At 43.1% G+C, this 25,295-nt stretch overlaps 1 protein-coding gene across 4 annotated transcripts; it reads right to left on the bottom strand.

Moving 5' to 3' along the window:
• Positions 1 to 22,233: 22,233 nt before the first annotated feature.
• LOC123409777 lies at positions 22,234 to 24,207 on the bottom strand. Of its 4 annotated transcripts, none has more exons than XM_045102667.1 (5): positions 23,916 to 24,207; positions 23,436 to 23,521; positions 23,065 to 23,073; positions 22,873 to 22,939; positions 22,608 to 22,685 (listed from the first exon to the last, which is right to left on the bottom strand). In XM_045102667.1, exons 1-4 carry the CDS (start codon positions 24,085 to 24,087, stop codon positions 22,904 to 22,906), a joined length of 303 nt encoding a protein of 100 aa, XP_044958602.1. In that variant the 5' UTR covers positions 24,088 to 24,207; the 3' UTR covers positions 22,608 to 22,685; positions 22,873 to 22,903. The 4 variants fall into 4 exon arrangements, 3 of the variants coding, with proteins under 3 accessions (XP_044958584.1, XP_044958602.1, XP_044958592.1); XR_006612903.1 differs by having other exon boundaries at positions 22,763 to 22,939; XM_045102657.1 differs by having other exon boundaries at positions 22,608 to 22,939.
• Positions 24,208 to 25,295: the final 1,088 nt, after the last annotated feature.

Genomic DNA, 25,295 nt, shown 5'->3' on the forward strand with positions numbered 1-25,295 from the left:
TAGCATTTCCTACGCCCCACAACTACGAGCTACAAAATACCAATATGCTCAAGCAAGGCATGACACGAAAGAAGGCAAGAAGCACAACAACTAGCACGGCATAATGGATCACTAGGGAAAGAAGACACAAAATGGCATCTCACACACTATTTCAGACTTAGTGAAAATTACACTTCATGAAAGTGCAGTTTTCCATCTGGAGCCATATTGACAGAAGCAAAACCATAAGCTACAGGACTCCAAATGGCATGAAAATTCACAGCATGCTAGAGAAACATAAGGGCTACAACTAACTCCATTGGACCAACCCCAAAAGAGCTACTGATCACAAGATAGAAGCAAAACAAAACAGCAACAAAATATATCAGATTCCAGACTTAGAAATATTTCAGCTTCTCCAAATCAGCACTATTGCTAGCAACTTGAGAGCAAGAAAACCACACCTAAACATGCATTTCTATTGCAACTAAAAATACCAGGGGCTAGACTAAACATCAAAGAACAACTCTCTAGTTGACAACTTAATCAAACGAAGTACGAAATAAGTCTACGAAAAAGACAAGAGGGCAACATGGCAAAATATCGCGCGAACTAACTTCCTCAAAAGCTAAAACTAATTGCACAAAATAATCCAATGGATTTTTCGACCCCAAAAACATATCAAATATGTGGGGTTGCGCAACAAAAATATCACGGGACTTAAATGCGAGATAAAACCCTATACACGGAAAATAAACTAACGGCAAATCCGTACACGCAAAAATACAAATGTCCACACTAAAATACATGGAAAAATGGTTCCTAAAATATGGGCATTTAATCTAAGGCATTCGGGCAATCCGGACATGCACGAAAAAATAACTACGGCAATAAACCTATCGAGACAGCACGCTAAACTAGGCGTTAGGCACGCTAAACTAAATCAAACAAATATGCAAGTTGCACAAACGTATTCTACGCGTAAAACTACACGAAAACCATATACTACATGTTCCGATCCGACTAACGGTTAAAAAGATACAGAAGTTTTATTATACGTTTATTTTTCTGGAATTAATTAAATTCCAAAATAAACCTATATACCTAACCGGCCAACATGGTGCAACTTAGCATACTCGCCACGTAGGCGAAAAAAGGAATAGAACGCCGGGGGGAACTTACCTTGGGCCGGAACTGAGAGGAGGCGGGCCTCGGTTGGCTTGGAGCAGGGGGAGACCGAGGCGGGGCGAGCTGGGCCTGGGAGGAGCTGCTCGGGCCGGGAGGCGAGGCCGGCCTAGCGAGGCTGCGAGCTGGGCCTGGGACAACGGCCCACACGAGGCTGGCGAGCTGCCTCGTCCCGTGCTCGATCCCGACCGGGACGAGCGAGCGGCAGCGGCAGTTCATGGCAGCAGTAGGCGAGGCACCGGTGGGGAGGGGGCCGCGAGGCGGCGGTTCAGGCGAGGGCCGACCAGGCCGCGGCAGCCGGTGACGGATCCAGCCTCGAGGCCGCTGGATTTGGCCGTGGGGCAGTGCAGCGACGGCTAGGGCGACGGAATCCGGCGTGGACTACTGGTGGCCATGGCGCGAAGCTGCTGGCCGGAGCGAGGGCGAACTCTGGTGGCTCCGGCCGGTGGGACACTCCGGCGAGGGCACGCCCTGCTGCGGGGCTGCTCGGAGAGGCGCTCGTGGCGGCTGGCGGCGGCGCGAGGGGAGCCAGGGAGGCACGAGGGGAGGCCTCGGGCAAGGCGGCGGCGGCGGATGGGCTTCGCCAGGCCCGATCTGGGCCTGGCGGGCCTGCGGCGGCTGGGGGAGAGAGGCCGCGGGAGGATTAGGGTTTCGGGGTAGGTGGGCGCGCTTCCCGAGGCAGGGGGCTGCTGTCCAAAATAATGGTAGGAGGTTCTATATATAGAGAAGAGGGGGCTAGGTTTACCGGAATTCCGTTCCGGATCCAACCGTGCGGTCGGATTCGGACGATTCCGCACGCGGGAATGGGCGAGTGGCTGTGTAGAGTGGATATCCGGAGATGAGAGGGAGAACGGGCGGTGCGGCAACGAATTTTAAAACACCGGCAGACGTCCGACGGTAGACCGAATGCGGTGCCGTTATGGTCGACCGTTCGGGTACCACACGAACTCCGATCGCGACGTAATTCGACAGGCTGCCTAGCTATAACTAATCACGACCGCATGTCAAGTTTCACCTCGGTCAGAGAAAGTTTTACGCACACTTTTTAAAATAAGATTTAAACGATGCCCCAGGCGCGTGCGTGTGTGAACCGGCTAAGAACGAACAACGACGAGAACCGGCAACTAACAACGGACGCAAGTTTGAAAACTGGCGACAATGGGGTGCCGATGCAATGTTGATGATGCGCATGATGCGATGATGATGCGACAAAGAAAAATAGACACATGACGAAAACGGAAAGAGAGGGGAATCTTCTGGAACGTCGGCATCGGGCTGTCACAGATTCGTTAGGTGTCGCTTGGGAGCTTCCTACTTCATGTTGTGGAGTTGAACCAAGAAGTTTGTAATGGCAAAGAGATCACCTAATTCGTGAAGATCTACCCCAAATAAGGCTAGTACGCCATGGACAGAAACCATGATGGAATAGACGAGGTTGCTTCTCCATGGATCCTTCGTGGGTTGATCCCTCTGTAGACTCTCGCAGGCGTTACCCTCCATGGGTTGAAGTCTCCATCACTGTGAACGTACGATATCACCACCTATCGTAACCACGCCAGAAAGTGTCGTGTCATCCTTTGCATTTGATCTTCCTATCCCTACCATCTATTTACATGTGCATGTCTGTACTTTTTGCCGCTATACTCTTAGACTTGCATGTGTAGGGTGTGCATGACTTACTACAATGGCTAAAACTTACCCACGGCTTAAATTGGGAAAATGTTAAGTTTTTTATTTGGTCAAGTAGTCTAATGACCCCCCTCCCTCTAGACATACTTTGGATCCTACAAGTGGTATGAGACCATTGGTCACCATTGCATTGGTTTCACAACCTAGGAGAGTATGGCATCTAGTGAGGGAAATTACCACCGTAGAGGTCCATATTTTGATGATACAAACTTTGCGAGTTGGATGCATAAGATGAAAATGCATATTCTTGGTCATAACCCCAATGTTTGGGATCTTGTTCGTGTTGGTTTTCAAGGTGAATTCTTTGGTGATAGAATGGAACCGGATCGCAAAGTGACTGCAGAAGAATTGAAGATGTTGTAATACAACGCTCAAGCATGCGACATTCTATTCAACTGTTATGCCCCAAAGAGTTCAACAATATTAGCCGTCTTGAGAATGCCAAGAAAATTTGGAACACTTTGGTACATATGCACAAAGGTGCTGAATCCATCAGGGAATCTAGGTTTGATGCGCTACAAAGTCAGCTTGACAAGTTCAAGATGAAGGATGGTGAAGGAGTTCTTGGGGAACGTCGCATGGGAAACAAAAAACTTCCTACGCGCACAAAGACCTATCATGGTGATGTCCATCTACGAGGGGGATTTCCGATTTACGTACCCTTGTAGATCGCACAGCAGGAAGCTTTAAGAAACGCGGTTGATGTAGTGGAACGTCCTCACGTCCCTCGATCCGCCCCGCGAACCGTCCCACGAACCGTCCCGCGATCCGTCCCATGATCCGCTCCGATCTAGTGCCGAATGGACGGCACCTCTGCGTTCAGCACACGTACAGCTCGACGACGATCTCGACCTTCTTGATCCAGCAAGAGAGACGGAGAGGTAGATGAGTTCTCCGGCAGCGTGACGGCGCTCCGGAGGTTGCTGGTGATCTTATCTCAGCAGGGCTCTGCCCGAGCTCCGCAGAAACGCGATCTAGAGGAAAAACTGTGGAGGTATGTGGTTGGGCTGCCATGGCAAAGTTGTCTCAAATCAGCCCTAATACCTCAGTATATATAGGAGGGAGGGGAGGGGACTTTCCTTGAGGCTCAAGAGAGCCCCAAGGGGTCGGCCGAAGGGGGGGAGGAGGATTCCTCCTCCAATCCTAGTCCAACTAGGATTGGAAGGTGGAGTCCTTCTCTTCCTTCCCACTTCCCCTTTTTTTCCTGTCTCTTTGATTTTTCTTATCTCCTGCGCAGGGGCCTTCTTGGGCTTTCCCACCAGCCCACTAAGGGCTGGTGCGGCACCCCAAAGGCCTATGGGCTCCCCCGGGGTGGGCTGCCCCCCCCCCCCCCCGGTGAACATCCGGAACCCATTCTTCACTCTGGTTACATTCCCGGTAATGCCGAAAACTTTTCGGTAATCAAATGAGGTCATCATATATATCAATCTTCATCTTTGGACCATTCCGAAAACCCTCGTGACTTCCGTGATCTCATTCGGGACTCCGAACAACATTCACTAACCAACCATATAACTCAAATACGCATAAAACAACGCCGAACCTTAAGTGTGCAGACCCTGTGGGTTCGAGAACTATGTAGACATGACCCGAGGGACTCCTTGGTCAATATCAAATAGCGGGACCTGGATGCCCATATTGGATCCTACATATTCTACAAAGATCTTATCGTTTGAACCTCAGTGCCAAGGATTCATATAATCTCGTATGTCATTCCCTTTGTCCTTCGGTATGTTACTTGCCGAGATTCGATCGTCAGTATCCGCATACCTATTTCAATCTCGTTTACCAGCAAGTCTCTTTACTCGTTCCATAATACAAGATCTCGTGACTTACACTAAGTCACATTGCTTGCAAGGCTTGTGTGTGATGTTGTATTAACGAGTGGGCCCCGAGATACCTCTCCGTCACACGGAGTGACAAATCCCAGTCTTGATCCATACTAACTCAACGGACACCTTCGGAGATACCTGTAGAGCATCTTTATAGTCACCCAATTACGTTGTGACGTTTAATACACACAAGGCATTCCTCCGGTGCCAGTGAGTTATATGATCTCATGGTCATAGGAATAAATACTTGACACGCAGAAAACAGTAGCAACAAAATGACACGATCAACATGCTACGTTCATTAGTTTTAGTATAATCCATCACATGATTCACCCAATGATGTGATCCAGTTATCAAGCAACAACACCTTGTACATAGTCAGAAGACCTTGACTATCCTTGATCAACTTGCTAGCCAACTAGAGGCTTGCTAGGGACAATGTTTTGTCTATGTATCCACACATGTATCTAATTCTTTCATTCAACACAATTATAGCATGGATAATAAACAATTATCTTGATACAGGAATTATAATAATAACTTATTTATCATTGCCTCTTGGGCATAATTCCAACAGTATCCCATTTGCACTAGAGTCAATAATCTAGCCCTCACATCACCATGCGAATTACGTTGTAACAAATCTAACACCCATACAGTTCTGGTGTTGATCATGCTTTGCGTGTGGAAGAGGTTTAGTCAGCGGGTCTGCCACATTCAAATCCGTGTGCACTTTGCATATATTCACGTCCTCCTCCTCGACGTAGTCGCGGATGAGGTTGAAGCGTCGTTTGATCTGTCTGGTCTTCTTGTGAAACCATGGTTCCTTTGCTAAGGCAATGGCACCCGTGTTGTCACAAAACAGGGTTATTGGATTCAGTGCGCTCGGCACCACTCCAAGATCCGTCCTGAACTGCTTCATCCAGACACCCTCCTTAGCTGCCTTCGAGGCAGCCATGTACTCCGCTTCACATGTAGGATCAGCTACGACGCTTTGCTTGGAACTGCACCAGCTTACCACACCCCCATTAAGAATAAATGCGTATCCGGTCTGCGACTTAGAGTCGTCCGGATCTGTGTCAAAGCTTGCATCGACGTAACCTTTTACGGCAAGCTCTTCGTCACCTCCATATACGAGAAACATCTCCTTAGTCCTTTTCAGGTACTTCAGGATATTCTTGACCGTCGTCCAGTGATCCACTCCTGGATTACTCTGGAACCTGCCTGCCATACTTATGGCCAGGCTAACGTCCGGTCTAGTCCATAGCATTGCATACATGATAGAACCTACGGCTGAAGCATAGGGGACGGAACTCATTGTCTTTCTATCTTCCTCAGTTGCTGGGCACTGAGTCTTACTCAATTTTATACCTTGTAATACTGGCAAGAACCCTTTCTTGGACTGATCCATTTTGAACTTCTTCAAAACTTTATCAAGGTATGTGCTTTGTGAAAGTCCTATCAGGCGTTTCGATTTATCCCTATAGATCTTAATGCCTAGAATGTAAGCAGCTTCTCCTAGGTCCTTCATAGAGAAACTTTTATTCGAGTAACCTATTATGCTCTCCAAAACCTCCATGTTGTTTCCAATCAGCAATATGTCATCCACATATAATATTAGAAACGCCACAGAGCTCCCACTCACTTTCTTGTAAATACAGGATTCTCCAACCACCTGTATAAACCCAAATGCTTTGATCATCTCATCAAAGCGTTTATTCCAACTCCGAGATGCTTGCACCAGTCCATAAATGGATTGCTGGAGCTTGCAGACTTTGTTAGCATTTTAGCATCGACAAAACCTTCAGGTTGCATCATATACAACTCTTCCTTAAGGAAACCGTTAAGGAACGCCGTTTTGACATCCATCTGCCAGATTTCATAATTGAAAAATGCAGCTATTGCTAACATGATTCTGACGGACTTAAGCATCGCTACGGGTGAGAACATCTCATCGTAGTCAATTCCTTGAACTTGTGAAAAACCCTTTGCCACAAGTCGAGCTTTATAAACGGTCACATTACCGTCATCGTCTATCTTCTTCTTCAAGATCCAGTTGTTCTGAATAGCCTTGCGGCCTTCAGATAGTACTTCCAAAGTCCACACTTTGTTTTCATACCTAGATCCTCTCTCGGACTTCATGGCCTCTAGCCATTTGTTGGAATCCGGGCCCACCATTGCTTCTTCATAATTCGCAGGCTCATTGTTGTCTAACAACATAATTGATAAGACGGGATTACCTTACCACTCTGGAGCAGTACGCGATCTCATCGACCTGCGAGGTCCGATAGGAACTTGATCCGGGGTTTCATGATCATCAACATTAACTTCCTCCTCAACCGGCATCGCAACGACAGGGGTTTCCCCTTGCTCTGCGCCACCATCCAGAGGGATGAGAGGTTCGACAACCTCATCAAGTTCTATCTTCCTCCCACTCAATTCTCTCGAGACAAACTCCTTCTCGAGAAAAGCTCCATTCTTAGCAACAAATACTTTGCCCTCGGATTTGAGATAGAAGGTATACCCAAGTGTCTCTTTTGGGTAACCCATGAAGATGCACTTTTCCGCTTTGGGTTCCAGCTTTTTAGGCTGAAGTTTTTTGACATAAGCATCACATCCCCAAACTTTAAGAAACGACAACTTTGGTCTTTTGCCATACCACAGTTCGTATGGTGTCGTCTCAACGGATTTTGATGGTGCCCTATTTAAAGTGAATGCAGCGGTTTCTAATGCATAACCCCAAAATGATAACGACAAATCGGTAAGAGACGTCATAGATCGCACCATCTCTAATAAAGTATGATTACGACGTTCGCACACACCATTACACGGTGGTGTTCCAGGCGGTGTCAACTGTGAAACAATTCCACATTGTCTCAAGTGAGCACCAAACTCGAAACTCAGATATTCACCCCCACGATCAGACCGTAGGAACTTGATCTTCTTGTTACGATGATTTTCGACTTCACTCTGAAATTGTTTGAACTTTTCAAATGTTTCAGACTTGTGCTTCATCAAGTAGACATAACCATATCTACTCAAATCGTCAGTGAAGGTGAGAAAATAGCGATATCCGCCGCGTGCCTCCACACTCATCGGACCACACACATCGGTATGTATGATTTCCAACAAGTCACTTGCACGCTCCATTGTTCCGGAGAACGGAGTTTTAGTCATCTTGCCCATGAGGCATGGTTTGCACGTGTCAAGTGAATCAAAGTCAAGTGACTCCAAAAGTCCATCGGTATGGAGCTTCTTCATGCGCTTTACACCAATATGACCTAAGCGGCAGTGCCATAAAAACATGGCGCTATCATTGTTAACTCTAACTCTTTTGGTCTCAGTGTTATGTATATGTGTATTATCACTATCAAGATTCAATATGAACAATCCTCTCACATTGGGTGCATGACCATAAAAGATATTACTCATAGAAATAGAACAACCATTATTCTCTGACTTAAACGAGTAACTGTCTCACAATAAACAAGATCCAGATATAATGTTCATGCTCAACGCAGGCACTAAATAACATTTATTCAAGTTCATAGCTACTCCTGATGGTAACTGAAGTGAAACTGTGCCGACGGCGATTGCATCAACCTTGGAACCATTTCCCACGCGCATCGTCACTTCATCCTTCGCCAGTCTTCGCTTATTCCGTAGTTCCTGTTTCGAGTTGCGAATATGAGCAATAGAACCGGTATCGAATACCTAGGCACTACTACGAGAGCTGGTTAAGTACACATCAATAACATGTATATCAAATATACCTGATTTTTCTTTGGCCGCCTTCTTATCAGCCAGATACTTGGGGCAGTTGCGCTTCCAGTGACCCATACCCTTGCAATAATAGCACTCCATTTCAGGCTTACGTCCATCTTTGGGTTTCTTCGTCGGATTGGCAACAGGCTTGCCGCTCTTCTTCGAATTACCCTTCTTTCCTTTGTCGTTTCTCTTGAAACTAGTGGTCTTATTCACCATGAACACTTGATCCTCTTTACGGAGTTCTGACTCTGCGACTTTCAGGATCGCGAATAACTCGTCGGGTGACTTGTTCATCCCTTGCATGTTATAGTTCAACACAAAGCCCTTATAGCTTGGCGGCAGTAATTGAAGAATTCTGTCAGTGATAGCCTCTTGCGGGAGTTCAATCCCCAGCTCAGCTAGACGGTTTGAGTACCCAGACATTTTGAGCACATGTTCACTGACAGACGAATTCTCCTCCATCTTGCAAGCATAGAATTTATCGGAGGTCTCATACCTCTCGATCCGGGCGTTCTTCTGAAAGATAAACTTCAACTCCTGCAACATCTCATATGCTCCATGATGCTCAAAGCGACGCTGAAGTCCCGGCTATAAGCCATACAAGACTGCACATTGAACTATTGAGTAGTCCTCCTTACGTGTTAACCAAGCATTCTTAACATCTTGGTCAGCCGTGGCGGGTGGTTCATCTCCTAGCGCAGCATTAAGGACATAATCCTTCTTCCCAGCTTGCAGGAGCAACTTAAGATTACGAGCCCAGTCTACAAAGTTGCTTCCATCATCTTTCAACTTAGCTTTCTCTAGGAACGTATTAAAATTCAGGGTGACTATCGCGTAAGCCATTGATCTACAACAAAAATATATTCAAAGTGGACTTAGACTATGTTCAAGATAATTAGAGTTTAAATAATCAAATTACTTGCTAAACTCCCACTCAAAAAGTACATCTCTCTAGTCATTTGAGTGGTTCATGATCCAGTTCCCCTAGCTCAAGTCCGATCATCACGTGAGTTGAGGATAGTTTCAGTGGTAAGCATCCCTATGCTAATCATATCAACTATATGATTCATGATCGACCTTTCGGTCTCATGTGTTCCGAGGCCATGTCTGCACATGCTAGGCTCGACAAGCTTAACCCGAGTGTTCCGCATGTGCAACTGTTTTGCACCCGTTGTATGTGAACGCTGAGTCTATCACACCCGATCATCACGTGGTGTCTCGAAACGACGAACTGTAGCAAAGGTGCACAATCGGGGAGAACACAATTTCGTCTTGAAATTTTAGTGAGAGATCACCTCATAATGCTACCGTCGTTCTAAGCAAAATAAGGTGCATAAAAGGATTAACATCACATGCAATTCATAAGTGACATGATATGGCCATCATAACGTGCTTCTTGATCTCCATCACCAAAGCACCGGCACGATCTTCTTGTCACTGGCGCCACACCACGATCTCCATCAACATGTCGCCATCGGGCTTGTCGTGCTACTCATGCTATTACTACTAAAGCTACTTCCTAGAAATATAGTAAACGCATCTGCAAGCACAAACATTAGTTTAAAGACAACCCTATGGCTCCTGCCGGTTGTCGTACCATCGACGTGCAAGTCGATATTAACTATTACAACATGGTCATCTCATACATCCAATATATCACATCACATCGTCGACCATATCACATCACAAGCATACCACAACAGAGATGTATGAATTGCTATTTAACCTCATCCGAGGAACTTCTTGGTCAAATCTAATTCAACTAAAGTTGGAGAAACCGACACTCGCCAGTCATCATTGAGCAACGGGGTTGCTCGTAGCGATGAAACCAGTCTCTCATAAGCGTACGAGTAATGTCGGTCCGAGCCGCTTCGATCCAACAATACCGCGGAATCAAGAAAAGACTAAGGAGGGCAGCAAATCGCACATCACCGCCCACAAAAACTTTTGTGTTCTACTCGAGATGACATCTACGCATGAACCTAGCTCTGATACCACTGTTGGGGAACGTCGCATGGGAAACAAAAAATTTCCTACAACACGAAGACCTATCATGGTGATGTCCATCTACGAGGGGGATTTCCGATCTACGTACCCTTGTAGATCACACAGCAAGAAGCGTTAAGAAACGCGGTTGATGTAGTGGAACGTCCTCACGTCCCTCGATCCGCCCCGCGAACCGTCCCGCGATCCGTCCCACGGTCCGCTCCGATCTAGTGCCGAACGGACGGCACCTCCGCGTTCAGCACACGTACAGCTCGACGATGATCTCGGCCTTCTTGATCCAGCAAGAGAGACAGAGAGGTAGATGAGTTCTCCGGCATCGTGACGGCGCTCCGGAGGTTGGTGGTGATCTTATCTCAGCAAGGCTCCGCCCGAGCTTCGCAGAAACGTGATCTAGAGGAAAAACCATGGAGATATGTGGTCGAGCTGCCGTGGCAAAGTTGTCTCAAATCAGCCCCAATACCTTAGTATATATATGAGGGAGGGGAGGGGCCTTGCCTTGAGGCACAAGAGAGCCCCAAGGGGTCGGCTGAAGGGGAGGAGGAGGATTCCTCCTCCAATCCTAGTCCAACTAGGATTGAAAGGTGGAGTCCTTCTCTTCCATCCCACTTCCCCTTTTTTTTCCTTTCTCTTCGATTTTTCTTATCTCCTGCGCAGGGGCCTTCTTGCGCATGCCCACCAGCCCACTAAGGGCTGGTGCGGCACCCCTAAGGCCTATGGGCTTCCCCGGGGTGGGCTGCCCTCCCCCCCCCCCCCCCCCCGGTGAACATCCGGAACCCATTCATCACTCCCAGTACAATCCCGGTAATGCCGAAAACTTTCCGGTAATCAAATGAGGTCATCCTATATACCAATCTTCGTCTCCGGACAATTCCAAAACCCTCGTGACGTCCGTGATCTCATCCAGGGCTCCGAACAACATTCGGTAACCAACCATATAACTCAAATACGCATAAAACAACGCTGAACCTTAAGTGTGCAGACCCTGCGGGTTCGAGAACTATGTAGACATGACCCGAGGGACTCCTCGGTCAGTATCCAATAGCGGGACCTGGATGCCCATATTGGATCCTACATATTCTACGAAGATCTTATCGTTTGAACCTGAGTGCCAAGGATTCATATAATCCCGTATGGTATTCCCTTTGTCCTTCGGTATGTTACTTGCCCGAGATTCGATCGTCAGTATCCGCATACCTATTTCAATCTCGTTTACGGGCAAGTCTCTTTACTCGTTCCGTAAAACAAGATCCCGTGACTTACACTAAGTTACATTGCTTGCAAGGCTTGTGTGTGATGTTGTATTACCGAGTGGGCCCCGAGATACCTCTCCGTCACACGGAGTGACAAATCCCAGTCTTGATCCATACTAACTCAACGGACACCTTCGGAGATACCTGTAGAGCATCTTTATAGTCACCCAATTACGTTGTGACGTTTGATACACACAAGGCATTCCTTTGGTGCCAGTGAGTTATATGATCTCATGGTCATAGGAATAAATACTTGACACGCAGAAAACAGTAGCAACAAAATGACACGATCAACATGCTACGTTCATTAGTTTTAGTATAATCCATCACATGATTTACCCAATGATGTGATCCAGTTATCAAGCAATAACACCTTGTACATAGTCAGAAGACCTTGACTATCCTTGATCAACTGGCTAGCCAACTAGAGGCTTGCTAGGGACAATGTTTTGTCTTTGTATCCACACATGTATCTAAGTCTTTCATTCAACACAATTATAGCATGGATAATAAACGATTATCTTGATACAGGAATTATAATAATAACTTATTTATCATTGCCTCTTGGGCATAATTGCAACAGGAGTCACTAAGATGTACTCTAGGTTTGTTTTCATTACAAATGAGATTGTCGGCTTAGGAAGCAAAGAGATGACCGAGAAATTCATCGTCAAGAAGATACTTAGAGCCTTGGATGGAAAGTACGACACCGTGTGCACATTGATCCAAATGATGCCAAACTACAAAGATCTCAAGCCAACACAAGTCATTGGAAGGATTGTTGCTCATGAAATGTCACTCAAGGAGAAACAAGAGCTTCACAACAAGTCAAGTTGTGCTTACAAAGCATCAAGTGATACTCCCACTACTTCAAATGACAACCTTGACACCAATGAAGAGATAAGCCTCATGGTCAAGAAATTCAACAAGTTCTACAAGAGTAGAGGCAAAGAGAGAAGATCCAACTCAAGATATGAAGAGAAATTTTCATCTAGTCGTGACCGAAGCTGCTACAATTGTGGAAGACCCACACACTACTCCAATGAGTGCTCGTTCACCCACAACAGAAGAGAAGAGTCACCTAGAAGATGGAGCTCAAGAGAAGAGTCACATCAAAGAGAGAGAAGGAGTAGAGAAGATCGTTACGAACGAAGACCCTCCTCGAGAAGCAAGGAATCGGAGAAGAAGGACAAGTACACCAAGAGCAACTCAAGAAGAAGACATCAAGCTCATGTTGGTGAATGGTTATCAGGTTCCGAGTGCGACAACCAATCTGAGAAAACTTACCACTCCAACTCCGACTATAGTCAAGATGAAGGTGTTGCCGGTCTTGCACTCGTATCCTCTAACTCCTATGACATATTTGATTGACCAAATGAAGGGATTGGAAACTGCTTCAGGGGTAAAGGTCCCAAGGTATCACACCCCGAGTACTTTGACTTTAATAGTGATGAGGATGACTTACTTGGAGATGATGACTTCTTCTTTGATAAAACTAGTGATAACAATGAAAATGAACTTGACTATAATCATGCTAGTCAAGATAAGTCATGTGATGATGATAAGAAGGAGATTGAGCATCTAACTAAAGAATTAAACACTCTTAAGTTAGCCCATCAATCTACTCTAGAAGATCATAGAGAGGTTGCAAGAACTCATGAGAAGTTATGCTTCGAGATGCTAACTTTAGAGAAAGAGCATGAGTTCCGAAAAGCAATCAATGAAGATCTTCGAAATAAGAGTTCTTATTATCTAGACAAACAATTAATATTGTCAACTTTTGTTCCACAAGTTAAACCTAAGCATACTAGTAACAAAGGCAAGAAAGTTTCTTCATCTAGTAACAACAACACTAATGCTAAATCAAATGATGTTGTTGCTAGTAGTTCTCTTGATTCCACTAATGATTCTCTTAGCCAAGTTACACTTGAGCAAGAAAACAATTTATTAAAAGGAATTGTAGAGAGATGTGTCTTCAAGAGTCTTGCCAGAAGTAAGCAATTCAAGGAGATTCTATGCAAGCAAGGAGGACATCGGAAGAAACAAGGTACTGGATACTTCAATGTTAATGGAGTTGAATGGGAAGAAGGTCAATACCCCAACCTGAAGTTTGTTCCCCAAAAGGAGAAGTATGATCCTACTATCCGCAAGGGAACAAATGATCAAGAGGACCTTTTGATGACCCACAAGTATAGGGGATCAATCATAGTCCTTTCAATAAGTAAGAGTGTCAAACCCAATGAGGAGCACAAGGAAATGATAAGTAGTTTTCAACAAGGAATTCTCTGCAAGTGTTGTGAGTAACAGTGATAGATAGTGTTATAGCAAGATAATTCATAACAAGTGACAAGTAACAATAGTAGCAAGTAACAAGTGACAAGTAACAATAGTAGCAAAGGTGCATCAAGGACACATGGGACTTTTTGACTAGTCATGTTCGTCATATTAGCTGATTCACGTTTGCTACTTTGATGATTTGATATGTGGGTGGACCGGTGCTAAGGTGTTGTTCTTACTTGACCTAATAACCTACTTATGATTACCCCCTCTCGCAAGCATCCGCAACTACGAAATAAGAATTAAGATAATATCTAACCATTGCATGAAACATGTGGATCAAAAAAGATCCCCTTATCGAGCAACGCATAAACTGGGGTTTAAGCTTATGTCACTCTCGCAACCCATCATCTATTTGTTACTCCACACTGATTTCCCTTGAGCCCATAACATGGTGAAGTGACATGTAGTCGACGTTCACATGACACCACTAAGAGAAGTGACAACATCCATATCATCAAAATATCGAACGAATACCAACTTTCCATGTTTACTTATAACAAGACTTCTCCCATGTCCTCAAGAACAATAAATACTACTCACACATCATAATTATGTTCAAGATCAGTGGTGTAATAATAATAATTAAGGATCTGAACATGATATCTTCCACCAAGTAACCAACAAGCATCAACTATAAGATGTAATCAACACAACTAGTAACCCAGAGGTACCAATCTGAGGTTTGGAGACAAAGATTGAATACACGTGATGAACTAGGGTTGGAGATGAGATGGTGCCGGTGAAGATGTTGATGAGGATTGGTCCTACCACTAAGGAGGAAGCATTGGTGATGACGATGGCTTTGGTGTCCCCCTCCCGAAGGGGAATTCACCCGACATAATCTCTCTGCTGGAGAGCAAAAGAGCTTCTGCTAAGGTTTTCACCTCGAGACGACATTGCTTCATCCCAAAAGATGACTTAAGATTTTTTTTCTAGGGTAAAACACACCATATAGGAGAACATGGTCGCCAAAGGACCAACTGGGGCCCCACAAGCCATTAGGGAGCGACCAGGGGCATGTTGGCTTATGCCTAGCTGGTGGCCTCTCTCTAATATACTTTTGGCCCATAAATTCTCAAATATTCCAGAAAAAAACTCCATAAAGTTTCAAGTCTTTTGGAGCACGTTGATTTTTCTGTCCTTTTCTTGGTTTCCCAGTCGATAATTCCAGTTTCCAAATATTTCCCTCTCAATGAATTACCTTGCATATTCAGAGAGAAAAGGCATAATAATTGTATCTCAATAATGGATAATGGAGAGGATCAACACAAATATCAATCGTAATTCATGATGGAAGATGAGCGTATCAACTCCCCCAAGCTTAGACCTCGCTTGTCCTCAAGCGGAAGCCGAGCTTGAAAATAGTGACCACATGATTTGAGAGAGAGGTGTTGATAAAAACAGAATACGAGCATGAGAGCATCATGAATATTAGCATAACAGCAAGTATTTTATCATATAACTTCTCATAAAAAGTGACAATCCATTCTCAATGATTGGAGTTTGAAGCATAAACTTTACTGATAGTCAACAAACCATATTATCAGTTATTGGGGCAATCACAATTGATCAAAATTCAGAGGAGAGTCTATGTAAGAGCTTTCTTGTCGGCAAGTTCACATACTCAACTATAATTTAATCTACCATGATTGCTCACGCTCAAAGCATATTTTTGGAGCTCATGTTTCCATAGGACACACAGGAAGATGGGGGCTTGAATGGCTCGCCACCCAACTTATTTACCTCTCACTTGGATATATAAGTCTGAATATTTCCTCAACATAGGGTGCTTGCTACTATAGGATTAATAGTTTGGAAGAGGGATACACTTTATTGACTCAAGCACACATTTAAACTCCTGAAAGTAAAAAATAGGCCCTTCACAGAGGGAAGCAGAGATTGTCACACACTTTTAATTTGTTGGATGTGCGAACTCTTAATGCAAAGGAACGCCACTTTATATTGCCCCTTATGATAGCAAACTTCATTATGCACTGTGTCTCTTTTATTTCTTTTCCATACCAAGATCATACAAAGCTTATTTTTCCTTACAATAAAAGATTAGACGTATTTAGGAGCAATTTTTATTGCTTGATGCACCGATGATAACTTACTTGAACGATCTTACTCAATCCATAGGTAGGTATTGTGGACTCTCATGGCAAGAAATTGGGTTTCAAGGTTATGGATGCACAAGTGGTATATCTACTTACTGCAGAATTTTTGGGTTAGCAAAGTATCTAAAGCAAGAATCACATGTTGAAAGATTCAAGACCATATAACTTCTATGTGAATATAAACTACCATGATCATTATGTCGTCTTCCATGTCCAATATCAACACTTGATCATTATATACTATTTGATGAAGGCTCGCAATCATAAAAGATGTCTAGGATAATGTATTTATATGTGAGTGCCCTCTCCTCTATCATAATATGGCTTATATTGAAACAATGACTAGTACTATGTTTGTTTACTATCAACAACTTTTCACTCATACCCTTTTGAGTGAAGTCATTACTTCTCATGAGATGAGCATATGATCTTTATCTTTGTTTTTATTTCCATGCTATGATGATGGGTGCCCATAGCTAAACCAAAAAAACCGAACTAATCTTTATAATATAACTCGCATACTCGATTACAAGGATAGGTGGAACTCAAAGCAAAAGTTCTAAGCAAAGCAAGTATGAAATTTATTTCTCTAAATCATGAAACAACTAAGGATCGAACTAAGATAGATAGTAACGATGGAAGTGATAGTGATATGATACCGGGGCACTTCCGCAAGCTTGGGACAAGCCAAGGGTGGTGCTCATACCCATGTACTCAAGCGTACTCTTTAGGTGATGGTGGTGGTGATGTAGCAACATTCTTCTTCTCCATCTTATGTTGGAGGAAAAAATTGTCCTCCCTCAACTCATCGTTATCTTGCTCAAGCTTCAATACCTTTTTTGCATAACGCCATCTTGCTTTCCTGCACAAAACGTGACGGGATAAATTAATCCTTAGATTTCTTTACCCTATTTGGGAAACTAGACTTCTTGAGTTCCGCATGCATATCTTCAAGTTGAGGTAGTGGAACTTCATCTTCATGTGAGATGGCTTCCTTTGTTTCCTCCAAATCATTGTCCTCCTCCTCATCTGTGGAATAATGGCAGGGATAGATATCCCCAAAGATCTTTGGGTCTGAAATATAGTGGGAGACATAACTCTCTCCATCTGAATCTTGAGAGAAGAACAACTCAAAACAAGAAGAGAGAAGAAACTCACGATACGGTGATGGAAACACACAGGAGTATATATAATGATTTTTTCCACGTAAGAATACATGCTGAGGAAAAATTCAGAGTTCGGGAGGCGCACGAGGGCCCCACAAGCCATCAGGGCGCGACGAGGGGCGCCCTGTTAGCTTGTGCCTCCCTCGTGGGTCCCTTGCACTCGTTTTATTTTTGTATTTTTTCTAAAATATCAAAACTAGTAAAAAATATTTTTTTCAGAATTTTTGGAGTCGATTTACTTACCGTACCACGTACCTACCCCTTTTTTAGGTTTTTGGAGTTTTCGGGAAGACTTCATTTTTGTGCTCCTCCAGTGTTATGACTTGGATGACATTTAGCATAATATATTAGAAAAATTAAAGTGGAAAAGGAATTTTTTTCTACGAGGCAACCAAATCCTATGTCATATGATCATTCAGGGAGATTCTCAAAGTTCTTTCATGGTCAAAAGGCAAGAAACTACTAATAATTAAAAACTTCATCCCATTGTGCCGAAGATAGGTCAATGATCTCATCCACTCTGTTGAAAAAAATGTACTTTCCTAGTTTGTATCATCCCGGTCGGACTATCGATGACCCAATGAGCATACCATATACGGATTCTTGTACTTGACCCAACTCTCCAAATAAGGCCAAGTTTGAAAGTTTGTAAACCAGCAAAAAATCTCTGCCAAGAATAAGACGAACCCTTCTTAGGGCCAGCTTTAAATAGATATTTATTTATAAAATATTTTTCATGTCATACCATCGCACAAAAAGTTTTAGGTCAAGTAATCAATATCTAGCTTGGTTTTGCCAGCATTGTTAGGTTAAAAGCATGCAAATCCCTAAATCCCATTCCCTCATTTTTTGTTGGGATAATTTACCCACATAGATAAAAAAATCCTCCCATTCTTTAAGTATATTAGTAGTTCTTTCCAGTAGATGGAAAATGTTGTTACTTCTATCAAAACCAACCATATTTGGGAGACCAAGATATACGTCAAAGACTACCTTGTGTCATAATGATTAGTTTCAACATTGGTTTTCACATCAACATTTTGCTCACTAAATGTTAACCATGAGTGAAGCAAACTTGCCTCTCCATTTACTTCGTCTGTTTAAAAAGCTCTCCATTTACTTTTTTTGCTTGTCCCCAAAAGGGATGGAATGACATGATTCTTGTGCTTATTCCAAAGGTTAATTCAAAATCTACAAAAGGTGACGGTGTACAAGGCATTATTTTGTAGAGGTGAGCTAAAACATTGATATCTCACCATTTAAAATATTTAGTTGATGATAATGTGGTCTCCCATGTGTGAAGTTCTTCTATTCCTGGTAGCCTAGTTACATACGATATTCTATTTGTGTGAGAATTTACACACAACTAAAAATAAGAAGAAAGAGAAGGCATGGTAATGTGTAGTGAAACTTGGCATGCATAAAGCATGCGATCGTCTCTATTGATGCTTCGTTTGGAGAGAGTGGAAATATTGTGGTTTCACCGCAAATTTGTTAATCTCCTTATGACATGTGTAACATCTCTGAAATATATGGTGAGATTTAATGGTCGAGAAATGAAAGTATTTATTCCATGTATGCGGCTCCGACGGGATGACCCCCCACCACCATATTTATTTCATATCTATGTTGAAGGTTTATCAAGTGCTCTGAGTCGTAGAGAGGATGTCCATGGCACTAAAGGTATTCGACGGCGTGTGCATAAATGCACCATCATTTTTCCATTTCTCATTTGTCAAAGATTTCCTAATACTCATGAAGGCATGTATGAATTATGAACCTCATCGTGATAGGTACTAGAGCATTATTTTTCAAGTTCAGGGCAATTAGTGAGTGAAGCAAAGTGCATTATTTCACCGAGAATTCTATGTTTGTGGATCTTATGGATTCAACTCCTATTTTCTGCATAATAGATATTTGGAAAATAGAGTTTTCTTCCAAGATCAAAATTTTCATTTGGTTATTGCAGACGGGGGTAATTCTTACCAAAGATAATGTTGTTAACCATAATTGCCATGATATAAAAAATGTTGTTTTTTTATCACGAGGAGACATTTCATCATTTATTTTTGTCATGTCCATTTACTACATTGACGTGGCGCACGATTCATGTTACATGCACTTTCACATTGCGAAGAAATATTCCAAATTAGTTTGGAAAGTGGTTGAGTGTTGTCCATCAGATGTAGGACTGAATTGGTGTGGGATTTTGTGAATTCAATAGACAATATCGATGTTGAAGTGACTCACTTTTTAACGGTTCATCTACTAATAATTTCTTGCATGCTATCTAAAAGGTAAAGCTTCAATCTGTATGTGTCATCACTTCAACATGTGGACACGCAGATGCTTATGGCCTCTTTGGGCACTCGGATGTTGATGGCGAGCGTAGTGTTTGTTTAACCAGTTTGGCTGATGAGTGACCCTAGATGATGCGGATAAGCTATGTAATCTCGGGTGTGGTAGGTTCTGGTTGTATTTTTTTATTTTTATTATAATGTGCGATACTCGATGACTTTAACTTGATTGACATTTAATAATATACATTTTTGAAACATAGGCAAAATATTGGGTTCATCCATTAATTAAGTAGGAGTTTAGAGTTTCTTTTACAAACAAAAGAAAATTAAAATTTCAAAGCTTCTACTCTCGTGACATGATGTTTCCCAACTACTTCATGTTGGCGGTGACCCAAAGTGTAGCCTCAGTTTTCATATTGGAGAGAATAACGGTTTTGAGCGTGGATTTTTGATGTAACACCCTGATATTTTGCTCACACCAAATTGTCCAACAGGTAAGAATGTTGACGGACACCATTGCCTTCCGGTTTTTCGTATTCTTCTCGGACATAATGTTCACCAACCCTTGATGGAATGCTCATCAGTCCACTAGGAAATGTCAATGTTGTTGATGTTGAGTCGAGCCTTTATCATGCCCCAAAGCCTCATGGTGACCTCACACTTGTAGAAGAGGTGGTCCACTTATTCCTCGATTTGCTTACGTAAAGGACAAAGCCTACAAATTGGCCATCTGCATATTTGATGTCTATCCGCCATCCAAATCCGGTTTTGAATTGCAACCCGAGAAAAAAAATGACCTTGCGAGGCACCCAAACCTTCCAAACCGTGTAGCTCATGGGCGAGTGGATTATGCTAAGGAGTTGAGATTTGTATCTGGAAGTGGAGGCCTAGTGTACGCTTGCCGTATGCTTTCAAGTGTTATCCTCGGTGTCATCGGCAAGATGAATTGCACTAGAGCAAGCATATTGCGATGCAGAGGCATGGGCGAATCTACAGTGTTGGGCCGGGGTCAATTGACCCCGATGACCTCAGCCGAAACACTCGTATGTACATACGGCCCAAGTAGGAAAATGACCTGGTGAAAAAATTGACCCAAACAGCCTCACACATTACAATCGTAGTGGGAAACCCAAACAGGAGGACTTAGCATCCCAAACGGCATGCACGTAGGCCCACCAGCCACATTGAATGTTCTCTCGATGAGAGGCCCTTTTCTCGAGCATATTCCTCTTGTTGCCCTATGTACTTCGTGTGACCCCTCCGACCGCTCTATTCGCCTGAACCACCATCCCCTAGCTGCTTCAAATATTCATTCCTTTCCTCCTTTAATATTCAGGATTTGGTCATCAGATCCGATATGTAAGTAGCACTAAAGCCTATTTCTCCTTCTAATTCCTATCCTTCTATTATCTTGAATTCCTATTCTCCAATTTCCTTAGGGTTTGTTTGACATGTTGATTTTTTATTATTATTGCTTCAAGGTCTGGGAGAGTAATATAATCACATGGAGTACACAATCTAGATTAGGCCTCAAGTATCATTTTAATGCAGAGGTCGGTATAATCCTCCTTTTCTAAAAAAATATTAGGCCTCAAGTCATACACCATCACAATATTAAGTAAGCTAGCTAGACCCATCGTCAAGTACCTAGTCGCAATTTAGATCTCCCTGTCCTCCCAACCCAACCCCCGCAAGCTCTAGCGATCTCCTAGCGATCTAGCGGCGACGGAGTAAGAGAGAGGTCGAGATGGAGGCGGAGATTCCGGCGAAAATTCCGGTTGAGAGAGAGGTCAGCAGGGGGTGGGCTCTAATGATAGGCGCACCAGAATCTAGGAGTGTGGCGTCTTCAAGGCCAAGGCAAGGAGTATCTACCGGCGATCTTCAGAATGGAAGAGAGCATGGGAGCGGATGAAGCGGCGAGCAGAGGAGATGCTACGAGGGAATCCAGGTGAGATCGATTCTGATTTCACGGGTGATACATCGACCCACGAGTGGAATGGCAACTCACCGAAATCCTTGGCGAATTTTAGGGGGGGGGAAGGAGTTGAGTTCGACTTTGGTAGAAAATTATTTCTTCACGTCGATAGGGTGGGTTTATTTTGTTCCTGATTCGTCGGAGATTAGATCGTTGGGAGAGGTTAAGGGGATTGAAGATAGCCAGGAATTGGAGGGTCACTGTCTAATGAGGGGGAAGGGCGAAATTAGGGGGCCGACAAACTTGGCAAACAACCATACTACTCCTCTGCAGATTAGAGCTACTAGTTGATTGCACGTGCGTTGCCACGCGATAACAAAAACAAAAAATATGTTAATCAGTAAATTGTTAGAATTATGGAAATACATATCCAAATAGAATTGCAACTTGTTCGAATTCATATAACGACAAACATTAATTCTCTCTCCCACCTTGTGTTCCTCCTCTGTATTCACCATGCCTCCCCTTAGTCATCTTCCCCTCTTGCAATTATAAGTGTATCATTCCATCTACTCTTTCTCTAGCATTATCATCGTTTGAAAAGTATGTCATCCTTATGATTGTTTTGGGTATCTATTTTAACTTGTATCCTCTACTAAAAAAAGATAACTCAAAGGAAGTATCTGGTACTTAGAAAAGCATGCTCAATTTTGCATGAGAATTGTTGGATCCAAATATAGAATGTAATTTCATTTCGGTTGTTGATGAGTGTAATATTACAATGGACTGACATATGTGATCACTTATGGGGATGGCTCAAGAATTTTTCACTCATGTAGTAAAGATGGCTAATCATGTGGGATGTGGACTAAGATCGTTGATGCCCGTGTCTGCATACAGGACGCCGTCGAGCACGGCCAGTGCCTGCTCTCTTGTCCCCTTGTTAGCGTCCAAAGGAGCTCCACTATCTTCAGATTCCTAGCAAGAACACAACATGGTACTCAGTGGCGGTGCACATCATTACAAACTACCCACATATAGGAAGGAAAGATTCAGAGCTTAGAGTGGAACATCCTTTTTTGATTAGCTGGAGGCACATAACATCCTGTTTGAGACGAGTGATGGTCTAGGAGCACACTACACACATTGATCAAGGCATCAGAATTGCACACATATAATAGATAGAAATAAAAAAAAGTTGACCAATATCACACAGGCAGAGATGGATCCAATCGGGCAGCATCACACAGAGGGAGAGTGAGCAGTGCCTGGCTTCAGAGAGGAGAAGGAAAACGGTGGAGGCTATATTTGTTGGGGGGTGTACCGAAGCACAAGTGTAGATATAAATTGATGTATTATCTATACATCTGCCTCCTCTGTGTCATAAGCCCCTGCAGAGTTACCAGACGCTCAGACAACTAAATCGTCAACAAGCGAAAAATAAAAATGAAGAGAAAATAACAAGTGACATGATTCTGCCAAAAACAGTGTCCACAAATATGCTTGTGGGACTTACCCAGATAGACTATTGAGCCAACACAGCATCAAGCACAAGTAGATCGGAGTCACATGTAGATGACCAGACAAGGACCCCCACAAAAGATAACAGGAAACAAAGAGATAAAAAGGTATAATCAGGATGTCAGCCTTAATAAATTCGTTTCGCTTTACGGAAAAAATATATGCTTTGTGATAATAGCAGCAAGATGTAGTATCAGGATCCAAAGCATTTTTTTAATCAGTATTAGGTACCATCCTCGTATTACATCCCTATTTTTCCCTCTATGCATAAAAATAATAATTCTAAAAGTCTGAACTATCATTTTCGTACTTTTTGAAAGACTATGTCATTTAAATCTGAAAATCGGAAGGAGGATATTTTTTTACCTTGCCTCCCTTTCTTCTTGTTCTTGATGGAAGTGAAGCAGTTCTTGTCCTAGAGGTGTGCCTCAAATCTGCCTGTCCACCTGTGCCTGATCACATATTAACACGCATGCAGCTGATCAATTTATAAGCACTTTCTTTTGAAGGAGAAAAAAAAGCAAGGAAAAAACTGATTGACCAAATTAAATGAACAGGCAGCGGTAATGCAGATTGCAGATCAACCGGGCAGTTGGCTGAATTATTCAAATGGAGCATGACAAGAAAATCCACCGGCTGAATTCAAGAACTCAACCGGGATCATGCTTAACTGGATCTCCGAGAGATCGGGAGGGAAAAAAGGGTGCAGGCTTTTGACATGCAGGCCAAGGTTGGGGACCAACCAAATCTCTGACTTTTGATTAATCAGCGGCAATGCACAATCGATTGATTAGTTTGCGGGCTTGAGATTGGAATCAATCTAGAGAATACACGCATGATACATACCTTGTGACCCCCGTGTAGATCGAGCTCCTCTTCTTAGCAGGAGCAGGAATGGCGGCACCGACCCCCATCGCCCTGCCCTAGGTTTCCGCGACAACAGCGGCGGCGGCGACCCACAACCACACCCTCCGCCGCGCCCGAACAAGAGGTCGGGTCGGTTCTCTATGGCATGCATGCTTGGACCAGAACAATCTGATGAAGAGGGAAAAAAGATGAAGGGAGTTTAGAGATCGATATGGTATTTAAAAGGAGATGGCTGAGAAGAACAGAGGAAATGAGAGGACTGAAGAGAAGGGGAGAAAAAAGGTCAGAAGAAGGTCACTTAGTGGTTCATGTTTATTTCCTCTGCAAACCTCAAGCATCCGTCGAACCTTGAACAAAAGAACCCATCATCAGCTGATCAGCTCATGATTAAAATAAATATTTAGTACCGAACAATAGTATCAGTGTCGTGATCAGTCCAGTAAATACTAAAAGCTTCACTAATTTCAAAATATTTCCCTGAGATAAATATTTTGACATTCCTTTGCCCATATTAACATTGGTGAATCCATTGGTGAGAGATAATATATTTTCATCAAAGATAATTTACAATGGAGATATGATTTTTAGAAAGACAAACAATATAATTTTCAGAAATATAAAAGCCAAACTATACTAAGAAGTAAACAGTTACAGATTTACTGTATGATTTTACCTCCAGTGTTCTCTTTGCTAAGCTATGCTTTGTGGAGGTCACCTTTAATTCTTTTGAAAGAGGAGCACCCAGCTATGACAAGACATATCCAACAAACTAATTGTTCCAAGATTTTCATGCATACATGATGTACAAAATATGCATTAACAACATGGCCTTGAGTAAATATAGACTTGCTAACAACATGTTCTGATCCACTAACATGTTCTTGGTTGTAGTTTCTTTGCCTTTCTTTAATTTGTTCTGATTGTAACTAAAGAGAGCATAGTTGTAAAAAATAGGTAGTTAGGCAAAAAAGAATAGGTAGCTATTTGACTGAATCTAAGAATAGGTAGTTAGGCAAAAAAGAATGGGTAGTTTACTTTAAATGATCCAGTTTACTAAATTAAGTGTGTGTGTACATGGATTGAAAAATAAATTCAGTTTACTGATTTTGGAGTAAACTGAATTTTATGTGCATAGCAACCTTTCTTTGCCAACTGAATTATGCACGAAGGGGCAAAGAGTATCACTTTATTTCACAGTTGCTAGAATAGGAAGATAGAAACCACAAAGCACTTGGGCACTTTGTTTGCCAACTGAATTTTCACAGTAGTAAAGATCAAAAATTCAGCCTATACCCAATGCAGACTTGCATAGCACTTGGGCACGAGGCCGATGAGCACGAGGAGGAGCCGTCGTTGTGG

Source organism: Hordeum vulgare, chromosome 1H (assembly GCF_904849725.1).
Source record: "Hordeum vulgare subsp. vulgare chromosome 1H, MorexV3_pseudomolecules_assembly, whole genome shotgun sequence".
In the NCBI taxonomy this organism is placed as follows: Eukaryota; Viridiplantae; Streptophyta; class Magnoliopsida; order Poales; family Poaceae; genus Hordeum; species Hordeum vulgare.

What these genes read in the sequence shown, in the direction of transcription:
- LOC123409777 (XM_045102649.1), bottom strand. Translation starts at nt 24,087, where the DNA reads ATGCATGCCATAGAGAACCGACCCGACCTCTTGTTCGGGCGCGGCGGA. An exon ending in ATCTACACGGGGGTCACAAG is followed by an intron (nt 23,522 to 23,915) that starts GTATGTATCATG and finishes ATATGTGATCAG; the next exon opens with GCACAGGTGGACAGGCAGAT. An exon ending in CAAGAAGAAAGGGAGGCAAG is followed by an intron (nt 22,527 to 23,435) that starts GTAAAAAAATAT and finishes TGTTCTTGCTAG; the next exon opens with GAATCTGAAGATAGTGGAGC.